Source organism: Delphinapterus leucas, chromosome 15, assembly GCF_059928025.1.
Source record: "Delphinapterus leucas isolate spDelLeu-1000000601 "Yukka" chromosome 15, BTC_Dleu_Yukka2, whole genome shotgun sequence".
In the NCBI taxonomy this organism is placed as follows: Eukaryota; Metazoa; Chordata; class Mammalia; order Artiodactyla; family Monodontidae; genus Delphinapterus; species Delphinapterus leucas.
The window spans coordinates 72,103,173-72,126,127 of record NC_143143.1 but is presented as its reverse complement, the minus strand read 5'-3'; the positions used below and the strand labels follow the sequence as shown (position 1 = coordinate 72,126,127).

Here is a 22,955-nt window from a genome sequence, read left to right as displayed (position 1 = left end):
ACTAATGATTCCTGCAGGTTATCGAGCACTTCACATGGACCACCTCATTTAAGCCTCTCGCCACCTTTTAAGATTGGCACTGTTATTACTAGCATTTTACAGATGAGGAAGCTGAGGCTCGGAGAGGTGGCTTCTGCTCAAGCTCTCACAGCATGTAAAAGACAGTCTGCCTTGAGGTTGTGCTTTAAATCTCTGTGCTAATACTGCCCGGGTTACAGAGACTGTTCCTGAAGAACTGGAATAGCCTGGGTCCTGCCCAGAAATTGTGCATTGATCCAGGTGATTTCTCAAGGTCTCTTCTTGCCTTAAAGGGATGTGCATTCAAGGAATTCCCTGGCGGTCCAGTGGTTAGGACTCTGTGCTTCCACTGCAAGGGGCCCAGGTTCGATCCCTCGTCGGGGAACTAAGATCCCGTGTGCCCCCAGGCGTGGCCAAAAAAATTATCTAACAAAAAAAATGATGCGCATTCAACTCAACTGAAACAAGATCCCCAGCATCCCTGCTGTGTATCAGGACCTATGCCAGTGGCTGAAGATATAGATGAATTCATCATGCAGTAGAGGGCTCGGTCACCTTGTTCCTCCCCTTGGAGCCATGGGCTTCAGATGCGTCCCATGCCCCTTAAAATTGATATGTTAAAGCTCTAATCTCCAGTACCTCAGAATGCGACTGTATTTGGAGAAAGGGCCTTTAAAGAGGTGATTAAGTTAAAATGAGGCTGATAAGGTGGACCCTAATCCAATCTGTCTGGTATCCTTATAAGAAAAGGAATTTTGGAGACATGGAGAGACCCTGGGGGCACACAGGCATAGAGCAAAGACCATGTGGGACACAAGCAGGAAGGTGGCTGTCTGTACGCCAAGGAGAGAGGCCTCAGAAGAAACCAAACCTGTTGATCCTTTGAGCTTGGGCCTCCAGCCTCCAGAAGTGTGAGAAAGTACACTTCTATTAAAGCCACCCAGTCTGTGGTGCTTGGCTGTTGCCGCCAAGTTAAGACAAAGGAGGTGGAAAAGTGAACTGATGTGTGGGTCAGATAATTTACGTCTGTTGTACCAGCAGCGATAGCAGGAGAAGTCAGACCTGAGTTTGAAGCCCAGCTCAGCCCCTTATGAGGCGAATGACCTTGGGCAAATGACCTCACTCTACCAACCTCTCACTCCTCTTCTCTCAGGAGAGAATGACATCTATGTTACAGACCACTTGTGAGAGTCAGCAACGGTATAGGTAAAGCATCTGAAATGGTGCTGGGCCCATAGTAGGTGCTCAATAAACAGCAAAGTAGCCACTATTATTTCAGGTAATTGACACCGGAAAGGCAGATATTATTCATGTTTTCAAATGAGGAAACTGAAGCTCAGAGATGTTAACTAAGTTGCTCAAGGCCACACAGCTAGAAAGTGACAGCCATGGCCTCCCCCCCTGGAAGCCTAGATCGAGAAAAGCAGAGCTGGAGGCATCATCCCACCTTGCAGTGAACCAGAAGTCCAGAGAGGCTCTGCGCCTTTCCTGGAAAATCACAGCAAAACCAGGGATGAAAAGGGGCTGGAATCCGAGGTCGCTCAAGGCCCTACCCTGTGGTCTTGCCACTGCTCTGTATCCCCAAGTATCTCGAGTGCAGAGGTGGCCTGCCTGCCAGCTTCTCCAGCTCTGGGCACCCCTGGTGACTCCTCCCACCAATTACTAAGTACTCATTGTGAACGCGGCGGAGGGCACAGGAATAAATGGCCCAGGACTCACTCGGGAAATCTTCCTGTGGGATCTTCTGATACTTTGGAGGGCGTCCAATCCTGGAGAGAGAGGGACCAGGTCCATGGCAGGGAATCAGGGCCTGGCCTGGCCCAGGAGGACTCGAGGCCCTGCACCCTTGCCCTCCGCACCGGCTGTGATGGCGAGGCTTCTTCCTTAGGGAGAAGCCCGAGAGGTTCCTCTTACGGGCCAAGGCCTCCGTGTCGGACAGCTCTGCCTTCAGCCGGCTCTGGTTCCTCTCGGCCAGTGGGCAGCCCGAGAGGCAGTGGTGGGCTGTGAACTTGCCTGTGACGTGGCCAGAGCCATCACAACCAGGAGTGGGGCACTTTCTGGAGAAGAAGAAGGCTTAAGATGGGCTGAATCTGATAGTTCCCACTTAGCTCTTCCCAACCCTGGCCCCATTAGGAGAGCGGCTGGGTGGGCCCTCGTCGGCCACCCATAGTGGGTATAAAACAGACCCTCTCTGAGCAACAATGCCCGAGGGTCTCTTAGCAGGAGCCCTTCACTCACCGGTGGTGAAAGCTGTACTTGGAGGTCCTGGTCTGTGGCAGGCTTCGACAGCTGAGAGGGGGACAGCCCCCAGGGGAGGCAGAGCTGGGCTCTCTGGGTCCTGGAGGGGCAGGAAGAAAAGGGTCAGCACAGGGCCCTGGCGGTGGGGGCGGGGCTGGGAGAGGAGTCATGCAGGGCAGGGAAGGTCAGCTCCCTGACTAGGAACCAGTTCCCCAGGTGCAAGGGGCCCTGAACCAGGCTGGGACACCACTTTCTGGATGGATATGGATGTCAGCCCCTCTTGGGGGAATGAGGGCTTGGCTCTCATACACTCTGTGGAAACCTGCAGGCCATACTCTCTGAAAGGAGGAGAACCCTTGGGGAGAGCAACTCAGAGCCGGTGTGGGCACAGCTGCCCCGGAAAGCCACATCAGGCAGATTTTCATGTTATTCTTGTTTCTCAGTTTTACCCCCAAGACTTTGGTGACCATTTTTAGGCTCTGCCCATGTGCAGAGAACAATCAAGAAGAATCAACACCACATGTGAAACAGATGTGGGTGACCTCTAACCCCTGCCTGCTGAGGGGACCAGGATTTGATTTAGGGAGCCACACTGCCTTAGCAAACACAGCGCATGCTCGGTGTGGCTCTGCTATTCGCTGAGAGAACTCCCCAGGGGTACAACTACCTCCTAAGCATATGCTCCCAAGTGAGCTTGGCCTTCACACCTCCAGGCTCCAAACCCCACAAACTGGGGAGGCCAGAGGCACCGCTATGTGTAGCAAAGACCCCTGAGGTGGGGAGGATGAGGGACCCCAGAGCTCACTGTGGGCATGCTATAGAAGGGGGAGGGGTGCCAGAGCTCGGGGGCAGGGCCGGACATCAGGAGGAGAGGGTCAGAGGGCCCCAGGGGTACACACGGAGAGGAGGCTGCAGGGGATGCCCTGTCTTGGAGCACCAGCCCGCGGGGTGGATGTCAGGGTGATCGGCATCGATCCAAAAGTCATAGGCGTGACTCCAGCCATCAAAGTGGAGCTGGGGAGGAAAGACCCTTGGAGGTCAGGTGCTCCTCGTGGAGCCCAGCTCAGCCGGGAGGCCCTCCAGGCTTCAGGAGGCTCTCCCCATCCCTGGGGCCCATCAGAAGCAAGATCCTGGATTGGAAGAACCAAGGGGCCCACCCCACAGTAGTCTGTCTTGGCCACCACACTTCCCAAGGGTTTCACCCTTTAAGTTAGTGGCATCTCCCATCAATCCTTGGATAGGACAAGGATTATTAGGCCCATTTTATAGGCTCAGAGAGGGGACGTGACTTGTCCAGACTCACAAAAGTAAGTCACAGATGAGGCCAGACTGAGACCCAAGATCTTCGGCCTCAGGTTTAGAGCTCCCTTCCCTGCAACGCACAGCCTCCCTCAAGTCTGGCTCATGCCATGCCCTTGACCTCAACCCAGCCTACAGAAGTCCTGCCCAACTGGCCTGTCCACTCCCCCAGCCCAAGGAGCCCAGAGCCACCTTTATCCGATGGTCCTCAACATCCTCCACGCTCGCCACACGAATTAGGGCTGGGTTCCTGCGGTCCACGGCCTCCAGTTTCATGTTGACCAGGAAACTGTGCGGGGGTCGCTGCGGGGGGACAGCAGCCTTCAGGCCAAGGCCCAGTTCAGCAGAGCTGAATCCCCAAGAGGGGAGCCCAGGTGCTGTGCCTGGGGAAACCGCAGCCAAAGGGGGTAGGCCAGGGCCCCATCCTGGCTGGCCGAGGGCTCCTCGCCTTCCCAAGCTCAGCTCGGGGTGGGGAGAGATGACTCACCACCTTGAAGGCCCAGGCGGGCACAGCAGAGGCCCCAGTTTCTTCCAGATATTTCTCCCAACAGAAGCTGTCAGGGTCTGGGTAGTCTGGAGGAGAGGATGAGCGCAATGTCTAGGCACCCAGGTGTACTGGGGGAGCTCTCCCCTCCAAGAAGGCCCAGGGGCATGGAAAGGACAAAGGCCCGTGCAGAGAAGTCCCCTGGCATCACCACAGCCTGCTCCTTGCAGGGGGCTCCTGAGGCAGAGGGGTGCCAGGCAGAAGCAAGCACACCACCTCACAGCTCACAGGGCTTTCTGGGAACCCTGGCCCCTAGACCCCTCCTCGGCTCTGCTGCTCCAGCCCCGGTCCCATCTGAACCCCTACTGCGTGTGGGCCAGCGTAACACCCCGACAGGGAAGGATACACTTTCGTTGCTCTGGACTCCGGCTCCCTTGCTGAGGGGGGGGGTCAACTAACTTTCTTCCCTTCAACCTTAACAGAGTCAGGGTTTGACAGGCCTCTCCTAAGATCAGAGGGTTCTCAACTCCCAGGCAAAGAAGCTAAGGCTCCAGGCCACATCTGTCCCCTCCCCCTGCCCCCTAAAGACCCAGCTAATGAGATACTGGTAGGGGACCAGGGAGAGGGGGGCTTGGCTCAGGCTGCAGGGTCACCTTGTGGAGGGGTGAGGGGCTTTCCTTGCTTCTGGCACCAGCCCACCGGGTGGATGTAGGGGCTGCTGGGATCACACCTGAAAGGCAAGAATTATTCACTGTCCCAAGAATCAATCTTGTGAAAATGACTCTACTACCCAAAGCAATCTACAGATTCAGTGCAATCCCTATCAAATTACCAGTGGCATTTTTTTACAGAACTAGAACAAAAAATCTTAAAATTTGTATGGAGACACAAAAGACCCCGAATAGCCAAAGCAGTCTTGAGGGGAAAAAAAAGGAGGGGGAGGAATCAGACTCCCTGACTTCAGACTACACTACAAAGCTACAGTAATCAAGACAATATGGTACTGGCACAAAAACAGAAATATAGATCGATGGAACAGGATAGAAAGCCCAGAGATAAACCCACGCACCTATGGTCAACTAATCTATGACAAAGGAGGCAAGGATATACAATGGAGAAAAGACAGTCTCTTCAATAAGTGGTGCTGGGAAAACTGGACAGCTACATGTAAAAGAATGAAATCAGAATGCTCCCTAACACCATACACAAAAATAAACTCAAAATGGATTAGAGACCTAAATGTAAGACCAGACACTATAAAACTCTTAGAGGAAAACATAGGAAGAACACTCTTTGATGTAAATCACAGCAAGATCTTTTTTGATCCACCTCCTAGAGTAATGGAAATAAAAACAAAAATAAACAAATGGGACCTAATGAAACTTAAAAACTTTTGCAAAGCAAAGGAAACTACAAACAAGACAAAAAAAAACCCCTCAGAATGGGAGAAAATATTTGCAAATGAATCAATGGACAAAGGATTAATCTCAAAATATATAAACAGCTCATGCAGCTCAATATTAAAAAAACAAACAACCCAATCCCAAAGCGGGCAGAAGACCTAAACAGACATTTCTCCAAAGAAGACATACAGATGGCCAACAAGCACATGAAAAGCTGCTCCGCATCATAATTATCAGAGAAATGAAAATCAAAACTACAATGAGGTATCACCTCACACCAGTTAGAATGGGCATCAACAGAAAATCTACTACAACAAATGCTGGAGAGGGTGTGGAGAAAAGGGAACCCTCTTGCACTGTTGGTGGGAATGTAAATTGATACAGCCACTATGGAGAACAGTATGGAGGGTCCTTAAAAAACTAAAAATAGAATTACCATATGACCCAGCAATCCCACTACTGGGCATATACCCAGAGAAAACCATAATTCAAAAAGACACATGCACCCCAATGTTCATTGCAGCACTATTTACAATAGCCAGGTCATGGAAGCAACCTAAATGTCCATCAACATACGAAGGGATAAAGATGATGTGGCACATATATACAATGGAATATTACTCAGCCATAAAAAGGAACAAAATTGGGTCGTCTGTAGAGATGTGGATGGATCTAGAGACTGTCATACAGAGTGAAGTAAGTCAGAAAGAGAAAAACAAATATCGTGTATCCACGCATATATGTGGAACCTAGAAAAATGGTACAGATGAACCGGTTTGCAGGGCAGAAACAGAGAGACAGATGTAGAGAACAAATGTATGGGCACCAAGGGGGGAAAGTGGCAGGGGTGGTGGTGGTGGGATGAATTGGGAGATTGGGATTGACATGTATACACTAATATGTATAAAATGGATGACTAATAAGAACCTGCTGTATAAAAAATAAATAAAATAAAAATTAGAAAAAAGAATTATTCACTGTCCCAGATGAAACTTCGAGGTCTTAAATCTGCTATCCTATGAGATCATGGCGACAGGGCACACCCTCATGTTACTTCTGAGTGAGAATGAGACAGATGAGGTGAGAAAGTCAGAAAATTCCAACAGTAACTAAAAACTCTAACAGCACCTTAATATCTCAGGGACAATCATGGGTCACAGGGGTTTGCTCGTCTTAACCTTGGTACTTTTAGATGAAATATTTAATTGCCATCATAATTAATAAATGATGTAGATCAAATCCACAGGGCAGTCAATTGTCCCCCAAGCAATATGTCAGGGCTGGGCTGGGTCTATGTGAAGCCTCCCGCCCCCGCCATCCCCTCCCCATCCCCGTCCCCACCCCCCAGGGCCAAGTCTGGGTCCTCCCACTACCAGTAGTCATAAGTGTCATCCCAGTTGTCAAAGTGCACCAGGAAGCGGCTGTCCACCACGTCGGTCACACTGGCCACACAGATGAGGGATGGGTTCATGCGGTCCACGGCCTCCAGCTTCATGCCCACCTCGAAGCCCAGGGGTGGGGGACTCTGGGGGCAAGAAGAGGGGCTGCCACGGCCAGGCCCAGGCTGGCTTGTGCTGGCCCAGGACCCACCGGCAAAGGAAGAGGAGTAGGTTCCCTGGGGGTCATGCCTGGTGGGTGGGCAGGGAGGAGGGCGGGACAAAGAGGCTGAGAAAGAGGGTCCCTCCAGGGCAGAATCACCAACCTCAGCCCTGAGCCACTCAGGAATTTCTGGCCTCCAAGGGGCTCTCAGAGGAAGCCTCAGTGTGGCAGAAGATGACTGACTAACACGAGGCTATACACTCACCCAAAGAGTCTGCCAGGCTGAGCACAAGCCTCCCCTCCCCAGACAAGCCTGGCCCAGCTTGGGCCGAGGCAGGTGGGTCCACAGAGGGGTGGCAGAGAAAGAGGAGTTGACATGTGAGGCAGGGAGCGGCAGGGGCAGGGCAGGGAGGCACCTGCCACGTGTCGGGCATGAACTCCAAAACCCATCACCTCCCTCAATCTTTACCAAAGCCCTAGGGAGATGGGTATTATCACCCCCATTTTATAAATTAAGTGACTTGCCCAGGACCACAGAGCTGGTCAACGGTGGGGACAGGACTTAATCAGTTTGATTTAAAAATCTGCATCCGCCGTCACAATAGCTGGTAGAAGGCCACCGGTCACATGGGAACCTCAAAGTATGATCTCTGGGGCTGGACTGGGGCTGGGGGTACCTGCCCGTTCCTGGACAGCAGGGTACAGCCCCCGGCCCATGGGGACCCTGGGCTTTCCAGATGGTAACAGTTGCACTGGGAGTTCCCTATATGTCTCTCAAACCTTTTGCTTGGGATTAGGAGATATTTTAGCTGCAGGATAAAGTTGCCGGCTGCCTTGAACAGAGAGAAAGACAAGGGGTGAGTGTTGGAACCAAATGGGAAAGCCTCAATGTTGGTTAAAAGGAAGGAAAAAGCCACTCCCACAATACAGGCTTAGACCTGACACCAAGAACTGCAGAGAAACCCAAGCCAAAAAGAAGAATGACACCTCAGTGCCCAGGCTCGGAGGGGGATGTGCGGAGGAGAGGATTTCAGTGGTAGGGAGGAGGGAGGGAATTGGGGGAACCCCATAATCGGCTTCCTCCTCTGGCCCTGGGCCTGCCCAGTGGGCCCCTCCCATCTGGTGAGGACCAGAGCCCAGCTGGGGGCACCAGGAGATGAGTGCTTGTCTGCTGAGTCAGAAAGCCTGGCCGGCTGCAGTGACTCTATCCTGGGAAGCACATGTCCGCTCGTTCAGGGGCACTCACGTGGCTCTGGCTCACAAACAGGTGCTTGGGGGCAGCCTGGGTTCTTGTGCTGCGCAGGTAATGGCTCCAGCTGAACTCCTCCTCCTTGTAACCTGGGCCCCTCGGGGGGGAAGAACAGAGCACCGTGCAGACAGAGGCTGGGCCATGGCATGCGCACCCCCACACTGAAGCAGCAGAATCAGGCAGGCCTGAGGACCCCACAAGCCTCGAGAACCTGCCCAGGGAACCCCTGCCAAAGCAGAACACAACCTGGGCGGACTTCCGCTCAAAGGGCAAAGGGCAAAGCAGAAGCCCTGGGGCCGAGGCGTAGCAGGATGAGACGCAGAGAGGCTGGCTGTGCAATGGGAACAGGGAAGGAGCTACCACCAGGAAGGGGTGGGGGCAGGTCTGGGAGGCTCACTGTTGCTCACTGGGACCAACCCAGCTAGGCCTTACCTTTGGGGGGCTGCAGCTTGTGCCCCGTCTTCTCGAACCAGCCAGCGGGATGAATGTCAGGGGAACTGGCATTGATCCAGAAGTCGTGGCACTCGGAATACCCATCGAAGTGCAGACGTAGGCGGTAGCCACATACCTGGCCCCATGAGGGGAGGGAGGGAAACAGTTGCTGCACTCCCCTTCCCTCATCTCTCCTGGCCCAGCCTGGTGTCTCAGGGGCTCTGGCAGGTTCCCCACTCCACCCCTCCTCACCCCCAGGTTTCCCTGCATCCTGCACTTTGCCCCACACCCTCCCATCCTGCAATGAGGATGGTTCACATACTCATGAGCCCTGAGCTCTGGGCACAAGACAGGTAGATTCTAAGGCACTCTCTGGCCCCTCTGAACCCTGGATAGAATCCCAAGGGCAGTGACCAAGGCTCAGGCCTGCTCAGGGCCCCCGGGGACCTTTCCTTCTGCTACCTTCTCTCACTGCTCAGACCTCAGCAAGCTGATGGCGGCTCCTTGAGCACCGCGCCCTTGAACGTGGCATTCCATGCCTCAGTGCTTCCGCTCGCTTTGCCTCTTGTGCCTGGTACATCCTATTCATTCACAACTCATCTCTCGAGACTCAGCAATGGAGGCCCTTCCTCTCTGAAGCCGCTCCTGTCCCCTCAGTGCCCCCCTGCTCACATCTGTCATCACCCCTGTGGGCTGTGGCCGTTTATCTGGCTGATTCCCACACAACGGTGAGCTCCTAAGAGGACAAGGACCTTGTTGGACTCGTGCCACCATCCCCGCCCTCAGGAGTGCTCCTCCTCAGTAACATCACCACCCCGACCCTTCGCCTGCTTTTTGTCCGATTTTTAGCTTTCTGCGCCTTCCCCTCCCCTTTCTGAGGGCAGTGCAGTGACCCCCTCATCTGAGTTCGGGCTCTCCGTGCCCCTGGCTGGCTCCTTCAAGCCATCCTGAGAGGCATCACCAGGATGGGGGTGCCAGTCTCAGCTCACCTCAGCCACGGTGAGGATGAAGTACATGCTTGGGTGCTGAGGGTCAATGCCTTCCAACTTCATGCCCGGTTTGAAGCCATTCTTGTTATGAGTGACCACCTGGTACTGTCAACGCACAGATGGAAAAGGGCTCAGCTTCCCTCCAGCCTTACCCTTACTTAGTGCGCTCGGGGCAAAGGAACTGCCTTTGGGCTCCACCCGCCCAGTACTACCAAAGGGGTAACTTATTTGGGGATCTTTAGTGCAGGGATCCAAAGCAGGACAGACTAGCTCCTAGGTCCCTCGAACAATGGATTGCAGGGCTCTCTCTTATCCAAGTCACGGAAAGATCAGAATTGATTAGAAAGCACCAGAATTCAAAAGTCTGCAGGCCCAGTGATGGGTGAGCCTGGGTCTCACTCCCCTATTTCTTCCCACCGAGGAAGCCCCTTACAGTGAGCCCTTTTCTACTCTGGGCCCCTAACAAGTCTTTCCACCTTCCATTCTGCAAGTCCTTTGAGGGATGTCAGACACAGAAAACACCAGAAGGCCTGAGTTTGGTGGTGAGTCCCTGGACTGGGAAGACAAGCTCTTCCTAGGAGGAAAGTATGTGACTCACATCCTGGAAGAGGCTGACGGGGGCAGTGATGGCCTTCTGTTCCTCAAGGTAGGATTCCCACGACCAGCCTTCCTTCTTCTCCCCTGAGGCTGTGGGCAGGAGACAGACAGGCTGACCCCTGGGCTGCTCCTCAAATACCATCTTCCAACCCAACTCTACCTTAACCTCCAAAACAAACTTTTGTCTGTGATTACATGCTGCCCTCTGGTCCCACTCAGCCATGCGGTGCCGCACACAGCGGGCTGTACCAAATTCTGTCCGCCCCGTCCCACCCCAGCCCACTGTCAGCAAAAGCACTTCGGATTAGGGAGCGACTAACAGAGGTTAGCGTCTCAACCACAGAGGGACAAAGCTGCGTGACAAATCCTGAGCCAGAGGACTTAATCACAGCAACACCTAAGCTCACCGGGAAAGAAGAGGAAAAAGAGAGATGGGAGGAAAACATGCAATGAGGAAGAAACAGAAGAGACCACACAGAAAGAAGAAACCCCCTTTTCCCGATTCTTCTTCCTCTGAGCACTGACGGACAGGCTCACACAGAGACAAAATGTATGTATGTGTGCTTGGCGTGCCCACAGAGTAGAGACTGACTACACACACACACCCCAGACATACACACAGAGTGCACACAAACACACACTCACACACACGTACTTTGGTCAGAGCCTACAGCCCTCGGAGTCTCCAGGTCCTGGGGAGGGGGAGCTGAATCCCCCTGTGGGACCTTCAGTTTTGCCTGAGATGGAGTCCTGGCCTCCAACACAGAGGCGAAACATCCTTTAAAGATGGGAAAAGCTGGCAACATGTAAGGTAAGCTCCCAACGTCAGCCTGAAAAAATTTGCCACAATCAATTCATATCGCTTGGGTGAATAGCTCCAGCTTCTTCTAGAAACTTCCGTGCCTCAATTTTGTCATCTGTCAAATGCAGATCACTTTGTCTACCAGAGAGGGTCATCAGGAAGAGCAAGTGAGATGCTGTGAGTAAAAGATCCTTATGAGATACTGGATCCTTCCTAGGTCTCCACGAAGGCCGTCTGGTCTGGATTCTCGCTCTGCCTAGCTCTGGCTCGCTTGGCGATTGCTCTGGGTCATTCTGGTGTGGAGTGGTTTGTCACTCAGGAAGAAGCTTAATTGGAAGAAGCTTAATGGTTCCTTAATTGGAACCTACATGGCTCCTAGGAGCTGCCTAAGTTCACCAGTCACTCCACTGAATCTTGAGATCCCAACCATCTAACACAGATGGGCCAAAGCAGGTATTTTCTTCACCAACAGATCAACTAAGCCAGGAAACTCTGAGACCTACACCGACACAGCAACCTAGAGCACTGCTCTTCCAACTCCCCTTTGTCCAGAGTGAAACCTTAGAATAGCGGTCCCCAACCTTTTCGGCACCAGGGACCGGGTTTCGTGGAAGAGTTTTTCCATGGAGGGGGATGGGGGGATGGTTCAGGTGGTAATGTGAGCGATGGGGGGGTAAGGGGAGCGGCAGATGAAGCTTCGCTCGCTTGCCTGCCATTCACCTCCTGCTCTGCAGCCCAGTTCCTAGCAGGCCGAAGACCGGACCGGGGGTTGGGGACCCCTGCCTTAGAACACATCACCCACTACGGTCCCTCAAGAAACTCTCACTGTTCCCGTTCGGTCCTCATCTGGACTTACGGTGTAGGGGGAGGGGCAGGGAGGAGACTTCAGGATGCCAGGCTTAGCATCACCTTGCTGTTTCTGGCCACTGGCATTCCACATCATCCTGCATAATACCTGTTTTTTCAAATCACCAGTACTATTTACCAATCCCTTTACAGCACCCAGTTCTCTGTGGATGACATCTAGCTTTTTGTCTCACTCTTCCCAAACTATAACACAAGCCAAGGAGCTGATTAGCTGTCAGATTCCTCATCTCAGGCACCTCGGCCCCGCCTCGGCTCTTTCATTCCAAGTTCATTTCTCTTTAGCCATACTCCAACATGGCCAAGCTCTAAGCCCCTCATGCCATAGTAGAGACCTCTGACATCTTCACCTGCCATCCCTCACACCCCCATCCTTACCCTCCCATCCTCCCCACCACTTCCCTCCCTGGGCCTTTATTACCTGGATTCTCTCATAGTCATAACGCATCTTTACAGTTTACCATCGCCCACCACTTCCTTCTACCTCAACCATTCCTTTTATCATGTAGGGGTACCTCCCATGCACCATGTCTGGTGCCAGAAACTGGGGGTACAGGGATGGTTCAGAGACTTCATATACATGGTCCCCTTTAATCCTAACATTGTCTGGACATGATAGGCAGGGCTGGTAGTAATCCTTTTCACAGATGAGAAAAGAGATTAAATGTAATCCACTAGAGAGAGGCCTGACCACTAAACCTTTTAGTAATGACTAGACTCCCTCCCTGACCAAGCCTCCAGCCTCCTCCAGTTTCCTGCATCCTTTTTCCATGGTGAACAACTGGCTGAAACTTTAGGTAAATCCCCAAGCTCAAGTAAGTCCCAAAGCTCCCGAGCATGTTTGTATAGTTTGTGTACCATACACAGGTGCCCAGCCAAGAGGGTGAATGGGGGCTGAAGTCTAGCCTGGCTCCTTGCCAGGCCACGTGGCTTAGTCTGCTATGAAGACAGGTTGCCTTTTTCTAATTGGTCTGTTCCGAAGGGGCACCTTTTTATAATTTGCACAAAGGCACCATATAGGCTGGCTGTAGCACCGATCCTCTCTTGATTTCCAGAAATGCTCCTTTGCTTATTTCTGCTCCCTTAGACTAGATGCCCCTGGCTAGCACTTTCTTAGCAAGGTCAGGCTGTCCAAAACCAAACTCGCAACTTCTCTGCCAAAGCTTCTGCCCCTCTCAGTATTCTCTATCCTAGTCAACAGCACCACACCATTCATCCAGTCATGCAAGCTGGAAGCTTGGAAGGGATCCTTTACATTTCTTTTTTTACTCCCCAGGATTCTTTAGTGCCTGAGTCCTACTGATTCCAACTCCTAGCTATCTCTTGACTATATCTCCACTTCTCCATGTTCTCTGTCCTTCTTGTTTTGAACCTAGTCCTAGAGCCTCTTAATTTACTGTGCCTAAAACTCAGTCTGTTGCCAGAATATCTCTAAAATAAAAATTAGTTTGTTATTTTTTTGCTTTGAGGTCCTCAATGGCTTTGGATTTCCAATCAAAAACCAAAAATCCAAATAGCTTTCCACACATACAAACCCCCTAGTGAACTAGCCTCATCCTGCATTTCCACGCCTCTGTGCCTTTGCACATGCTGATCCCTCTGTCTCAGAGATTCTGTCACCACCCTGTCCCATCCTCCTATCTTTTTCTCATCCTTCAAGACCCAGCCATATCTCTGGCACCTAGCATAGGGTTTTGTTTTTTTTTTTTTCCGGTACGTGGGCCTCTCAAAGCTGGGAAAAAAAAGAAACAGAGAGAAGGCACACGTAATAATAGGAGAAATTTTAAAAGGGATATCACTACATATCCTGCAGACTTCAAAAAGATAAAGGGATATTATGAAGAACTTTAACATTCTTTTGACGAATTTCCTTCGTAATCACCCAGTCTTAAGCCTACTTCTACACACTAATGAAATTGCTCTCTTGAGTCACCAGGGCCACAATCCAATGATCTTGTCTTATTACTCAACTCTCTTGATCTCCATGTGCTACCAACCACCTGTTCCATCTCAGCATTTCCTTCTTGCTGTACTTTCTTGGCTGTATCTTCCGCCTCTTCTACTTCCATTACCAGTTTTTCTTTCTCCCACCCTAACCCTGCTCATTAATGGTGGATCCCTAGAAATCAATATAGTACTTCCCTCCCATCTTCTCTCTGGAAGCTTCTTCAGCATGGCTTCAGCTTTTCAGTAGAGATAATTCCCAAATGAATGGTTCTAGCCAGACCTTCCACTGGAAGGTCAACAGGAAAGACAAAAAAATGTAAAGAGAAGAACAGAACACCATGGTTCAAGAACAACCGATGACAAGCAGTCATCAGGATGCCACCATTGGCTGGCTCTTTTCATTTTAAATTGCTACAGATACATCTCTGTATTTATCTACTTCTTATAGAGCATGGTTAGCCAATTCATAATCAGTTCATTTTAAGACAGAATGCTTAATGAAGAGCCTGTTACTTGTGTTCCAAAAGTATAAGGGATCTATGCCTGGGAATACCAGACTCAAGAGGTTGGGCTCCATAATGCTGTGCTCTACTGTTTATCCAGCCCTCAGTTTCTACGGAGTATAAATGGACTCTTTTCAAAATCTAATGAAAGCCATGGGCCACCTCCCCAGGAAAATGAGCAATTCACAGAATTTTGCATGTAAATTTAAGAGGGCACTGCTGCAAGCGGCATACTGATCAATGTCTTGTACTGAATCACACACTTATATTCACAACTTGTTCCCCAACTCTGCATGGCACTCCTTGTATTTTGATAGGAAACGTGTTTCTTATAACCAATTTGAAAACAGCAAGGATCTGAATAAATATTTCTCCAAAGAGAATATATAAATGGCCAACAAGCATATGAAAAGATGTTCAACATCATTAGCCATCAGGGAAATGCAAATCAAAACCACAAGGAGAGGAACTTCCCCGGTGGTGCAGTGGTTAAGAATCTGCCTGCCAAAGCAGGGGACATGGTTCAAGCCCTGGTCCGGGAAGATCCCACATACCACGGAGCAAGTAAACCCGTGCACTGCAATTACTGAGCCTGTGCTCTAGAGCCTGTGAGCCACAACTACTGAGCCCACATGCCACAACTACTGAAGCCCACGCACCTAGAGCCCGTGTTCCGCAATAAGAGAAGCCACTGCAATGAGAAGCCCACGCAACGCAATGAAGAGTAGCCCCCACTCGCCGCAACTAGAGAAAGCCTGCGTGCAACAACGAAGACCCAACGCAGCCAAAAACAAACAAACAAATAAATAAATAAATTTATTTAAAAAAAGAACACACAAAGAGATACCACTCCATACCCACTATGATGGCTATAATCAAAAAGACAGTTAATAACAAGGCTTGGTGAGAATGTGGATAAACTGGAACCCTTATATGCTACTGGTGGGTATATAAAATGGTACAGCCACTTTGGAACACAGTCTAGTAGTTCCTTAAAAGGCTAAACATAGGGTTACCATATGACCCAGCAATTCCACTCCTAGGTATATACCCAAGAGAAATGAACACTTATGTCCAGACAAAACTTGCACACAGATGTTCATATCAGCATTATTCATAATAGCCCCAAAGTGGAAACAACCCATATATATTCATCAATTGATAAATAAAGTGTGATATATCCATACAATATTGTTCAGCAATAAAAAAGAGATGGAAAAAAAAGGGATGAAGTACTGATACATGCTACAACACGGATAAACCATGAAAACACTGTGCTAAGTGAAAGAAGCCAGTCACAAAGGACCACATGTTATATGATCCCATTTATATGAAATGCCCAGAATAGGCAAATCCATATATACAGAAAATAGATTGGTGGTTGCCTACGGCTGGATGGGAATTGGTGGTTTGGGGGGAATGTCAATTAATGGGTACAGGGTTTCTCTTTGGAGTGATGAAAATGTTTTAAAATTGATTGTGATAATGGCTATACAACTCTGTGAATCAACTAAAAACCACTGAATTGTACACTTCAAATGAGTGGACTATATGGTATGTGAATTATATCTCTATAAACCTATTAAAAAGTTGTTTCTTGGGAGTTCCCTGGTGGCCTAATGGTTAGGATTCCTAGCTTTCACTGCCATGGCCCAGTTCGATCCCTGGTCGGGGACCTGAGATCCCACAAGGCGTGCATCGTGGCAAAAAAAAAAGCTGTTTCTTGTAAAAATACGTATAAAGCACTAACTGTAAAAAAATGGATATGTTAGACATCATCAAAATGAAAACTTTCTGTTCCTCAAAAGACATCATTCAGAAGAAAACAAAAAAGCTAGCCAAAAACTGGGAGAAAATATTTGTAATATATACATCTGACAAAGGACTTGTATCCAGAATAAAGAATTAATAACAATTAATTCAAATAATTAAGACAATAACTCAATTCAAAATGGGTAAAAATATATGTCTAAAGTAACTATAAGGAAATAGAACAGGATTTCTCTGAACCTGAAAAGGCTATAACAAGTTGACCCCAAAGAGTGCCACTGCAGATACTTGACCTGGATGTGGGCAGGATGAGAGATGAAATGAGAATATCAGTAACTGTTAAAATTATCAGAATAGCTATTAACGACTATATAAATTATTAAGACTTTTGCAATGGTGTGTTAGAAAATGATGCTTCATTGGACTTCCCTGGTGGTGCAGTGGTTAAGAATCTGCCTGCCAATGTAGGGGACATGGGTTTGAGCCCTGGTCCGGGAAGATCCCACATGCCATGGAACAACTAAGCCCGCGAGCCACAACTACTGAGCCCGCATGCCACAACTACTGAGGCCTGCGCACCTAGAGCCCGTGCTCCACAACAAGAGAAGACACAGCAACGAGAAGCCCACGCACCGCAACAAAGAGTAGCCCCTGCTCGCCGCAACTAGAGAAAGCCCGCAGGCAGCAACAAAGACCCAAAGCAGCCAAAAAATAAATAAATTTAAAAAAAGAAAATGATGCTTCACACAAAACAATTGAAAAGGTGAAGGAGATATATGGGAGAGAAGGCTGAGTGTGTGTACATGAGTTACATGGTTCTAACTCTTAAACTATTGGAACATTCCATCAGGACTAGATACGTCAGGTCTGTAGAACATGAATCCAATAGGGTAGCCATCAAACTACCAAATAGAATGTAGATAAAATACAGATTATCCACACACACAGGACATGCAAGCAGCCCTGCCACTTCCACCTCTACCCCAAGATTCTTCTCCCAAAAGATCCTAAAAATGAGTGGAAAAAGATTTTAGCCATAAATGCAAACTTCTGTCTACTGACAAAGTTTCTTCCCTTGAAAAAAGGCGGAAGGGAGAAAATATCCAGAAACAAATGCCACACTAATGTTCACAGTTGAGATGGTGAAATGTATGAATCAAAAGATAACTTTAGACTGGTCAACAGGAGCCACCTAAAAAAATGCTGGTTTAAGAATGTATTTCTGGGGAGGGAATTCCCTGGAGATCCAGTGGTTAGGACTCTGTGCTCTCACTGCCGATGGCCCAGCTTCGATCCCTGGTCAGGGAACTAAGATCCCACAAGCCACACAGTGCGGCCCCAAAAAACAAAAAAAGAATGTATTTCCTTAAGAAAGATAGAGCAGTTGAGCCAACAGCAGTTAGACACTAACTCCTTCCTCTATTTAAGACTTAAGATGCCATAAACCAATGAGAGCTAAGACTTTGGCTTCTGATGTGACAGCCTCGGGTGAAAGAGAGAGCGGTGAAAATCTGGTTTGGCTAAGATGGGCAAAATATGGAATAGGCACTATAGAGTTCAGAGCCCTGGACACAGATTGCACTCTTCTGTATGGCACTGGATCCATCAAGGCAGAATGATGCCCTAGAACTGACCTCACTCTCTGGTTCTCTCTGGGACAGGAAAGACAGTGACTCATGCAACTGAGCCATGGTCCAAGAGGAAGCACCAACATACAACTCCTCCATTCATCCACTGAACAAACACATTTATTGAGAGTGTACTCCACACCAGCCTCTGGACTAAGGACCAGGGATACAAATGCTTAGTAGAAGAGATTCGGTTTTGAGGGAGGAAGACAGACATTGCTCCCCAGTATCTAGGTGATTATAAGTGTGATAAATGTTACTTGGCTCCAGTTGGCTGTTGTCACATGGCAATGTGGAGATGGTAATGGAGAAGACCTGAGGGCCAGAGCTAACTATGAATGACCTTCGTTCCATTTTTCTTAGAACTGAAGGGTCAGAATGGGGGCCCAAATAGCAAGGTCAGACCAATGACCGGTACGGACTTGCTCACACCACCACATGGTGCCATTAAAGGCTGCTCAAGTCTTTGGATATTGTGAGGCCTACTCACAACTGGATAAACAAACACATGACATAACCCCCAAGAACACACATATACTGAGGCACAAACCAAAAACACCGTCTCTCTCTCTCTCTCTCATTCTCTCTGTCACACACATGCTAACTTACGGTTATCTGTATATGTACAACACACCATCACAATGGTAACCCACACTCCCAGCCTCACACTTCCGAAGGTGTATACACACATGAATATTATATATACACAGGCCATCATACCAGGCTGGCTGCTGTTCCACTCCTCACTTTCTGGGGTGCTAGTGGTGGGTTGTCCCTCTGAATCCTTTCCTTCTTCTTGCTTCTCCTGTGGAAGGCAAGCCAGATCCCAGCTTCCTGTCGTCACGGATTGGCGTGAAGCCTCAGCCTCTATTCCTGGCCCCTGCCTAGCTCTCTGGTCACATGGTGCTCTTCCCCAAACAGATGGATATTCTTCTAGGCTACCAGCAGGAACACAGCTCTGGCAGGCAGTCCCTTACCACATGGGCAGAGACTCACATTAGCACACTCCCCCTAGTTACACAGCCTGACTACAATTCTCCTCATTCCCAGGTGGGGAAACTGAGGACACAAATACTTGCCCTGTGTCAATTTTGCCTGCCCGGTGGAACTTTCATGCTCTGTCTTTTCCAGCTTCTCTGCAACTAGAGCCCTGTGCTCCCTGGCCTCTGGCTCAGAGATGGGGCTCCAGTGATGAAGCTTTCCATCTGCCTGCACATCTACTTGGTTATTGATTCAGGTCAATGTGACTTAGCCCTGCCACTAGACTGAGATGGGAGCTCTAGAAAAACAGGAGAGTGGTTTATTTATTTCCCTCCAACCAAGTACAGGATCTGACTCAGGATGGGACCCCAAAATATGATGAGTGAGTCACTATGTGTCTTCTCTAGCCCAGCCCCACGATCTGGATTAATGGAGGGGATAGTGGAATTGAGGTATAGCCTCTAGCCTCCCCCTCCCCTCCCCATGCCCTCTTCCTACCATGGCCTCCGGCTCCGAATCCTCCTCAGATAGGCTCTGATATTCCCTATGCTTCCTTTTCTTCATGGGTTTGAGGAGCTCAGAAGCGCTGGTGCAGGAGTTGTTCTGGCCTGAAGAGTTCTCCACTATGACTGACCTGAGGGAGGGGCAGCCTGAGGGAAAGAACTACCCACCCTGCACCATCCACACCCTCTCCTAAGCCCTGAACAGGCGTGGGGCTTTGAGGCCCGCAGGCAGAGAAGAAGAGGTGAATTCCCTCCCCCTTACCGCTCCTGGAACAGCTGGGGGCAGCCATCATTGGAGGCACCAGGATCTGGACCAGCGCCTTGCTGAGGCCCACACGCCTGGCATTGGCAGGTGCCATCATCCTCTGGCGGGTCCTGAGGGTTATCTTCTGGAGGGTCCTGGGGGAGGTCTTCTGCAGGGGGCCAAAAGGGTCTCAGGCCTCCCACCCATCACTTCCACACTCAGGCTCCGCCCACCTCGGAGCCCACGCTTGGCCTCCCCTTTGGTCCCCCCACCTTGGGCTCCCCTACTGGATAGCCTCATCTACTTCCCTTCCCACCCCACCCCCCCCCGGCCCACAGCCTTCTCCGCCCCAAGACCGACCCGTGGGCGTGGGCACACCTGCTGGCACCCGGGCCACGCCCCCTCTGGCCACGCCCCTGGCCTTGGCTCCTCAGGGAGTTCAGGGCTCCCCCTACTCCCACAGAGGCCCAGCTTCGGGCCTTGGGCTCCTACCCGGCTGTTGGGGTCCCGCATCGCCACCTCCCGCCAGGGCCTCGCCATCTTCGGCCACGCCTTCCCGCCGCTGCTCGGGGCTTGGGGGCTGCTCCGCTCCTACCATGTTCGGCGGTGAGTATTCGCTTATCTGAAACTGGAGTGCGGAGGGTCAGAGGACCACGGCTCCTGTACTGGCCCTTGACCCACCCCTAGTCAGCATGGTCCCTCTCCAGCCGCCTCACTGCAAGCCACGCCCCTGGAACCCATTCCCCATAAGCCACGCCCCTAGGGCCCCGCAAATGTCTCGTTTGGGGAGGTCTGCACTCCAAGCCACGCCCCCAGAGTCCCTCGCTCCAAGTCCCACCCCCAGAATCCTCCCTCTCGGCCAGCTTCCCCACCTTCCGCCTCAGGCCCCGCCTCCAGGCCCGCAGGCCCCGCCCCGCAGCTGCGGCTCGCTGGACCCCCCCAATCCTCACAGATACTGACCCGCAGGCCACTCCTAGAAGGCGGGGCCGCGGCCTCGGTCCACTCCAGGAGCCGCACTGTGCTGGCGCTGGGGCTGGCCGCCGGCCCAGCGCTTAACTGTGGCAGAACGGTGGCGGTGACAGGTACGCTGCCAGCCACTCGCTCTGAGGTGCCCACATGGATCTGCTCCCGCGGAAAGCAGGACACATCCAGGGCACTGCTGGGCAGACCAAGGGTGGCCGAGCTGGCTGCGAACAGATACACGGACAGACACGACACAGATGAGCCCGGTGGCCCTGCCCCAATCTGGCCATGCATGTGTGCAGGCAGGTGAAAAGTATCATCTCCCCCCCAGGACCCACACCTGCTTGGGCAGGTATGTGGGTGCTTCTCTTCCCCAGACCCCTGGCTATGCCCACCTGGAATGATAAAGGCAGCAGCGGGCAGGTGAGAGCCTGAACCTGGGCTGTCTCTGGCCACCAGGTGCACGCTGACCTCCCCTGTGGAGGGCCCCTTCAGTGTCCTCAGCACCTCTATTTCAGCATGCCCCTCCATCCTGGTAGGCCTACAAAAGGAACACAGCCCCCAAGGTGATCAGGGAGGTAAGAGGCCTCCTTGAGGAGGAGCTGCCCACCCACAGAGAAAAGCCTCAGTGCTGAGGGGAGTAGGGTGTTTTAGGAGCCCAGCATCAAGTTTGGCTCCTGGCTCTATCCAGGTCACTCAGGTGAGGGCTCTGGCCAGGCCCAGCACCTCCCCCAGTCTCTGTAAGATGGGCATGTGTGAGGGTGCTTTGTAAACTGATGTGCACACTCTAGGGAGTCTCAGGCAGTGTGTTTCAGGCCAAGGTTCTGTCTGGCCAGCTGTCTCAGCCAGCTGTCTCATGGCACAGCCCAGGCCAAGTCCAAACTCCCCCTCTTTCTCAACCCCCACCTCCATCCCCAATAGAATCACTCCCTTCTCCCTCTGGGGATTCAGATTCTCCTTCACTCATACACGTTCATTTTCCTGGGGGATGATCTTTCCTGATCGTGTTCTTTTATGCCCCCTGTCCACCACTCCCTCCAATCCCAAGCACAGAGTAGGCACTCAAACATCTGTTGAAGAAATGTATGCATCTGAAGAGCAAAGAGGTAGTATATGAGAACGCAGGCAGTGCATGATTTTGCTTTAATCAAGCCAGGGCAGCAGAGACATTTAATAAAGAGTTAGTTGAACAGGTAAGTTTATAAGAAAGAAGACCTAGTGACATAACAAATGTGCTTAATACCTATCATTTACTTAACTCCTAAAATGTGTCGGCCACTGTCCTAGATGCCCTCCCAGCACTGTCCAGTAGAATTTTCTGTGATGATGGAAATGTCCTATACCTATACTGTCCAACACAGTAGCCACTAGCCACATGAGGCTACTCAGTACTTGAAATGTGGCTCATATGTCTGAGGAACTGAATTTTAAATTTCGTTTAACTGTACTTAAATTTAAGTAGCTACCGGGGCTGGCCATAGCTATTGTTTAGCACAGAACAACTTTATACATTTTCTTTTTTTTTTGGCTGCGCAGCACGTGGGATCTTAGTTCCCCAACCAGGGTTCGAACCCGCACCCCCTGCAGTGGAAGCGAGAAGTCTTAACCGCTGGACCACCAGGGAAGTCCCTACATATTCTAATTAGCCTGTCACCTCCACCTCCAAAACACATCTCAGAGTCTGACCACTTCCCCCCATCTCCATCACCACCATGCTAGTCCCAACCACCATCAGCTCTCCTTGGACTTCTGAAATTGCCTCCTAATTCATCTCCCTGCTTCCTCTCCAGCCCCTGCTACAGTCTATTCTCCACTAAGAGCAAACTTTAAAAGTTTTTTTTTTTTTTTTTTTTGTGGTACTCAGGCCTCTCGCTGTTGTGGCCTCTCCCGTTGCAGAGCACAGGCTCTGGACGCGCAGGCCCAGCGGCCATGGCTCACGGGCCCAGCCGCTCCGTGGCATGTGGGATCTTCCCGGACCGGGGCACGAACCCGTGTCCCCTGCATCGGCAGGCGGACTCTCAACCACTGCGCCACCAGGGAAGCCCTAAGAGCAATCTTTAACAATGTAAACCAAATCACATAATTTCCCTATCCACAATTCCCCAAGGGCTCTTGGCTGCCCTTAGAATAAAATCAAAGTGCTTTACAGTATAGAATCCAACCTCTGCCTTCCTCTCTGACCTCATCCTCCACCACCCTTCACCTTGTTCTCTACCCTTGATAGATTCTGGTTTTCTTCTATTGCTTGACAAACGTTCGCACCTCAGAGCCTTTGCCCTTGCTGTTCCTTCCACCTGGAATGCTCTTCCCCAAGCTCTATGTTTGGCCGCCTCCTTCCCCTTCATCAGGCCTCGGCTCAGCGGTCACGTCCCCAGAAGAGGTCTTTCCTGATCACTCAAAGCACCACGCCCATCACCCTATCTCTTATCTCATAACTGTGTTGATTTCCTTTATGTCCATCATTATAATCAATAATGATCTTCATTTATTTATTTGTGTTTG

The 22,955-nt window shown here is 50.7% G+C and overlaps 1 protein-coding gene across 4 annotated transcripts in view; it reads right to left on the bottom strand.

Annotated features, from left to right (window-relative positions):
• The window catches only part of L3MBTL1 (L3MBTL histone methyl-lysine binding protein 1), a 36,925-nt gene extending 14,666 nt beyond the window's left edge, over positions 1-22,259 (bottom strand). For 2 of the 4 annotated variants that reach the window (XM_089896929.1, XM_089896927.1), the window contains exons 1-18: positions 20,849-22,259; positions 20,451-20,677; positions 19,983-20,118; positions 19,509-19,659; positions 19,242-19,377; positions 18,483-18,567; positions 10,250-10,338; positions 9,652-9,756; positions 8,663-8,798; positions 8,228-8,319; positions 6,816-6,967; positions 4,693-4,769; positions 4,043-4,128; positions 3,748-3,858; positions 3,156-3,270; positions 2,257-2,356; positions 1,878-2,075; positions 1,738-1,787 (exon numbers count right to left, since the gene is read on the bottom strand). In XM_089896929.1, the coding sequence (XP_089753055.1) occupies positions 1,738-1,787; positions 1,878-2,075; positions 2,257-2,356; positions 3,156-3,270; positions 3,748-3,858; positions 4,043-4,128; positions 4,693-4,769; positions 6,816-6,967; positions 8,228-8,319; positions 8,663-8,798; positions 9,652-9,756; positions 10,250-10,338; positions 18,483-18,567; positions 19,242-19,377; positions 19,509-19,659; positions 19,983-20,118; positions 20,451-20,677; positions 20,849-20,984 (2,182 nt within the window). In that variant the 5' untranslated portion in view covers positions 20,985-22,259. Of the gene's footprint in view, positions 1-1,737; positions 2,076-2,256; positions 2,357-3,155; positions 3,271-3,747; positions 3,859-4,042; positions 4,129-4,692; positions 4,770-6,815; positions 6,968-8,227; positions 8,320-8,662; positions 8,799-9,651; positions 9,757-10,249; positions 10,339-18,482; positions 18,568-19,241; positions 19,378-19,508; positions 19,660-19,982; positions 20,127-20,450; positions 20,678-20,848 lie in introns of those variants that run through there. The other 2 variants (XM_089896928.1, XM_089896930.1) reach the window with 2 other exon arrangements.
• Positions 22,260-22,955: the final 696 nt, after the last annotated feature.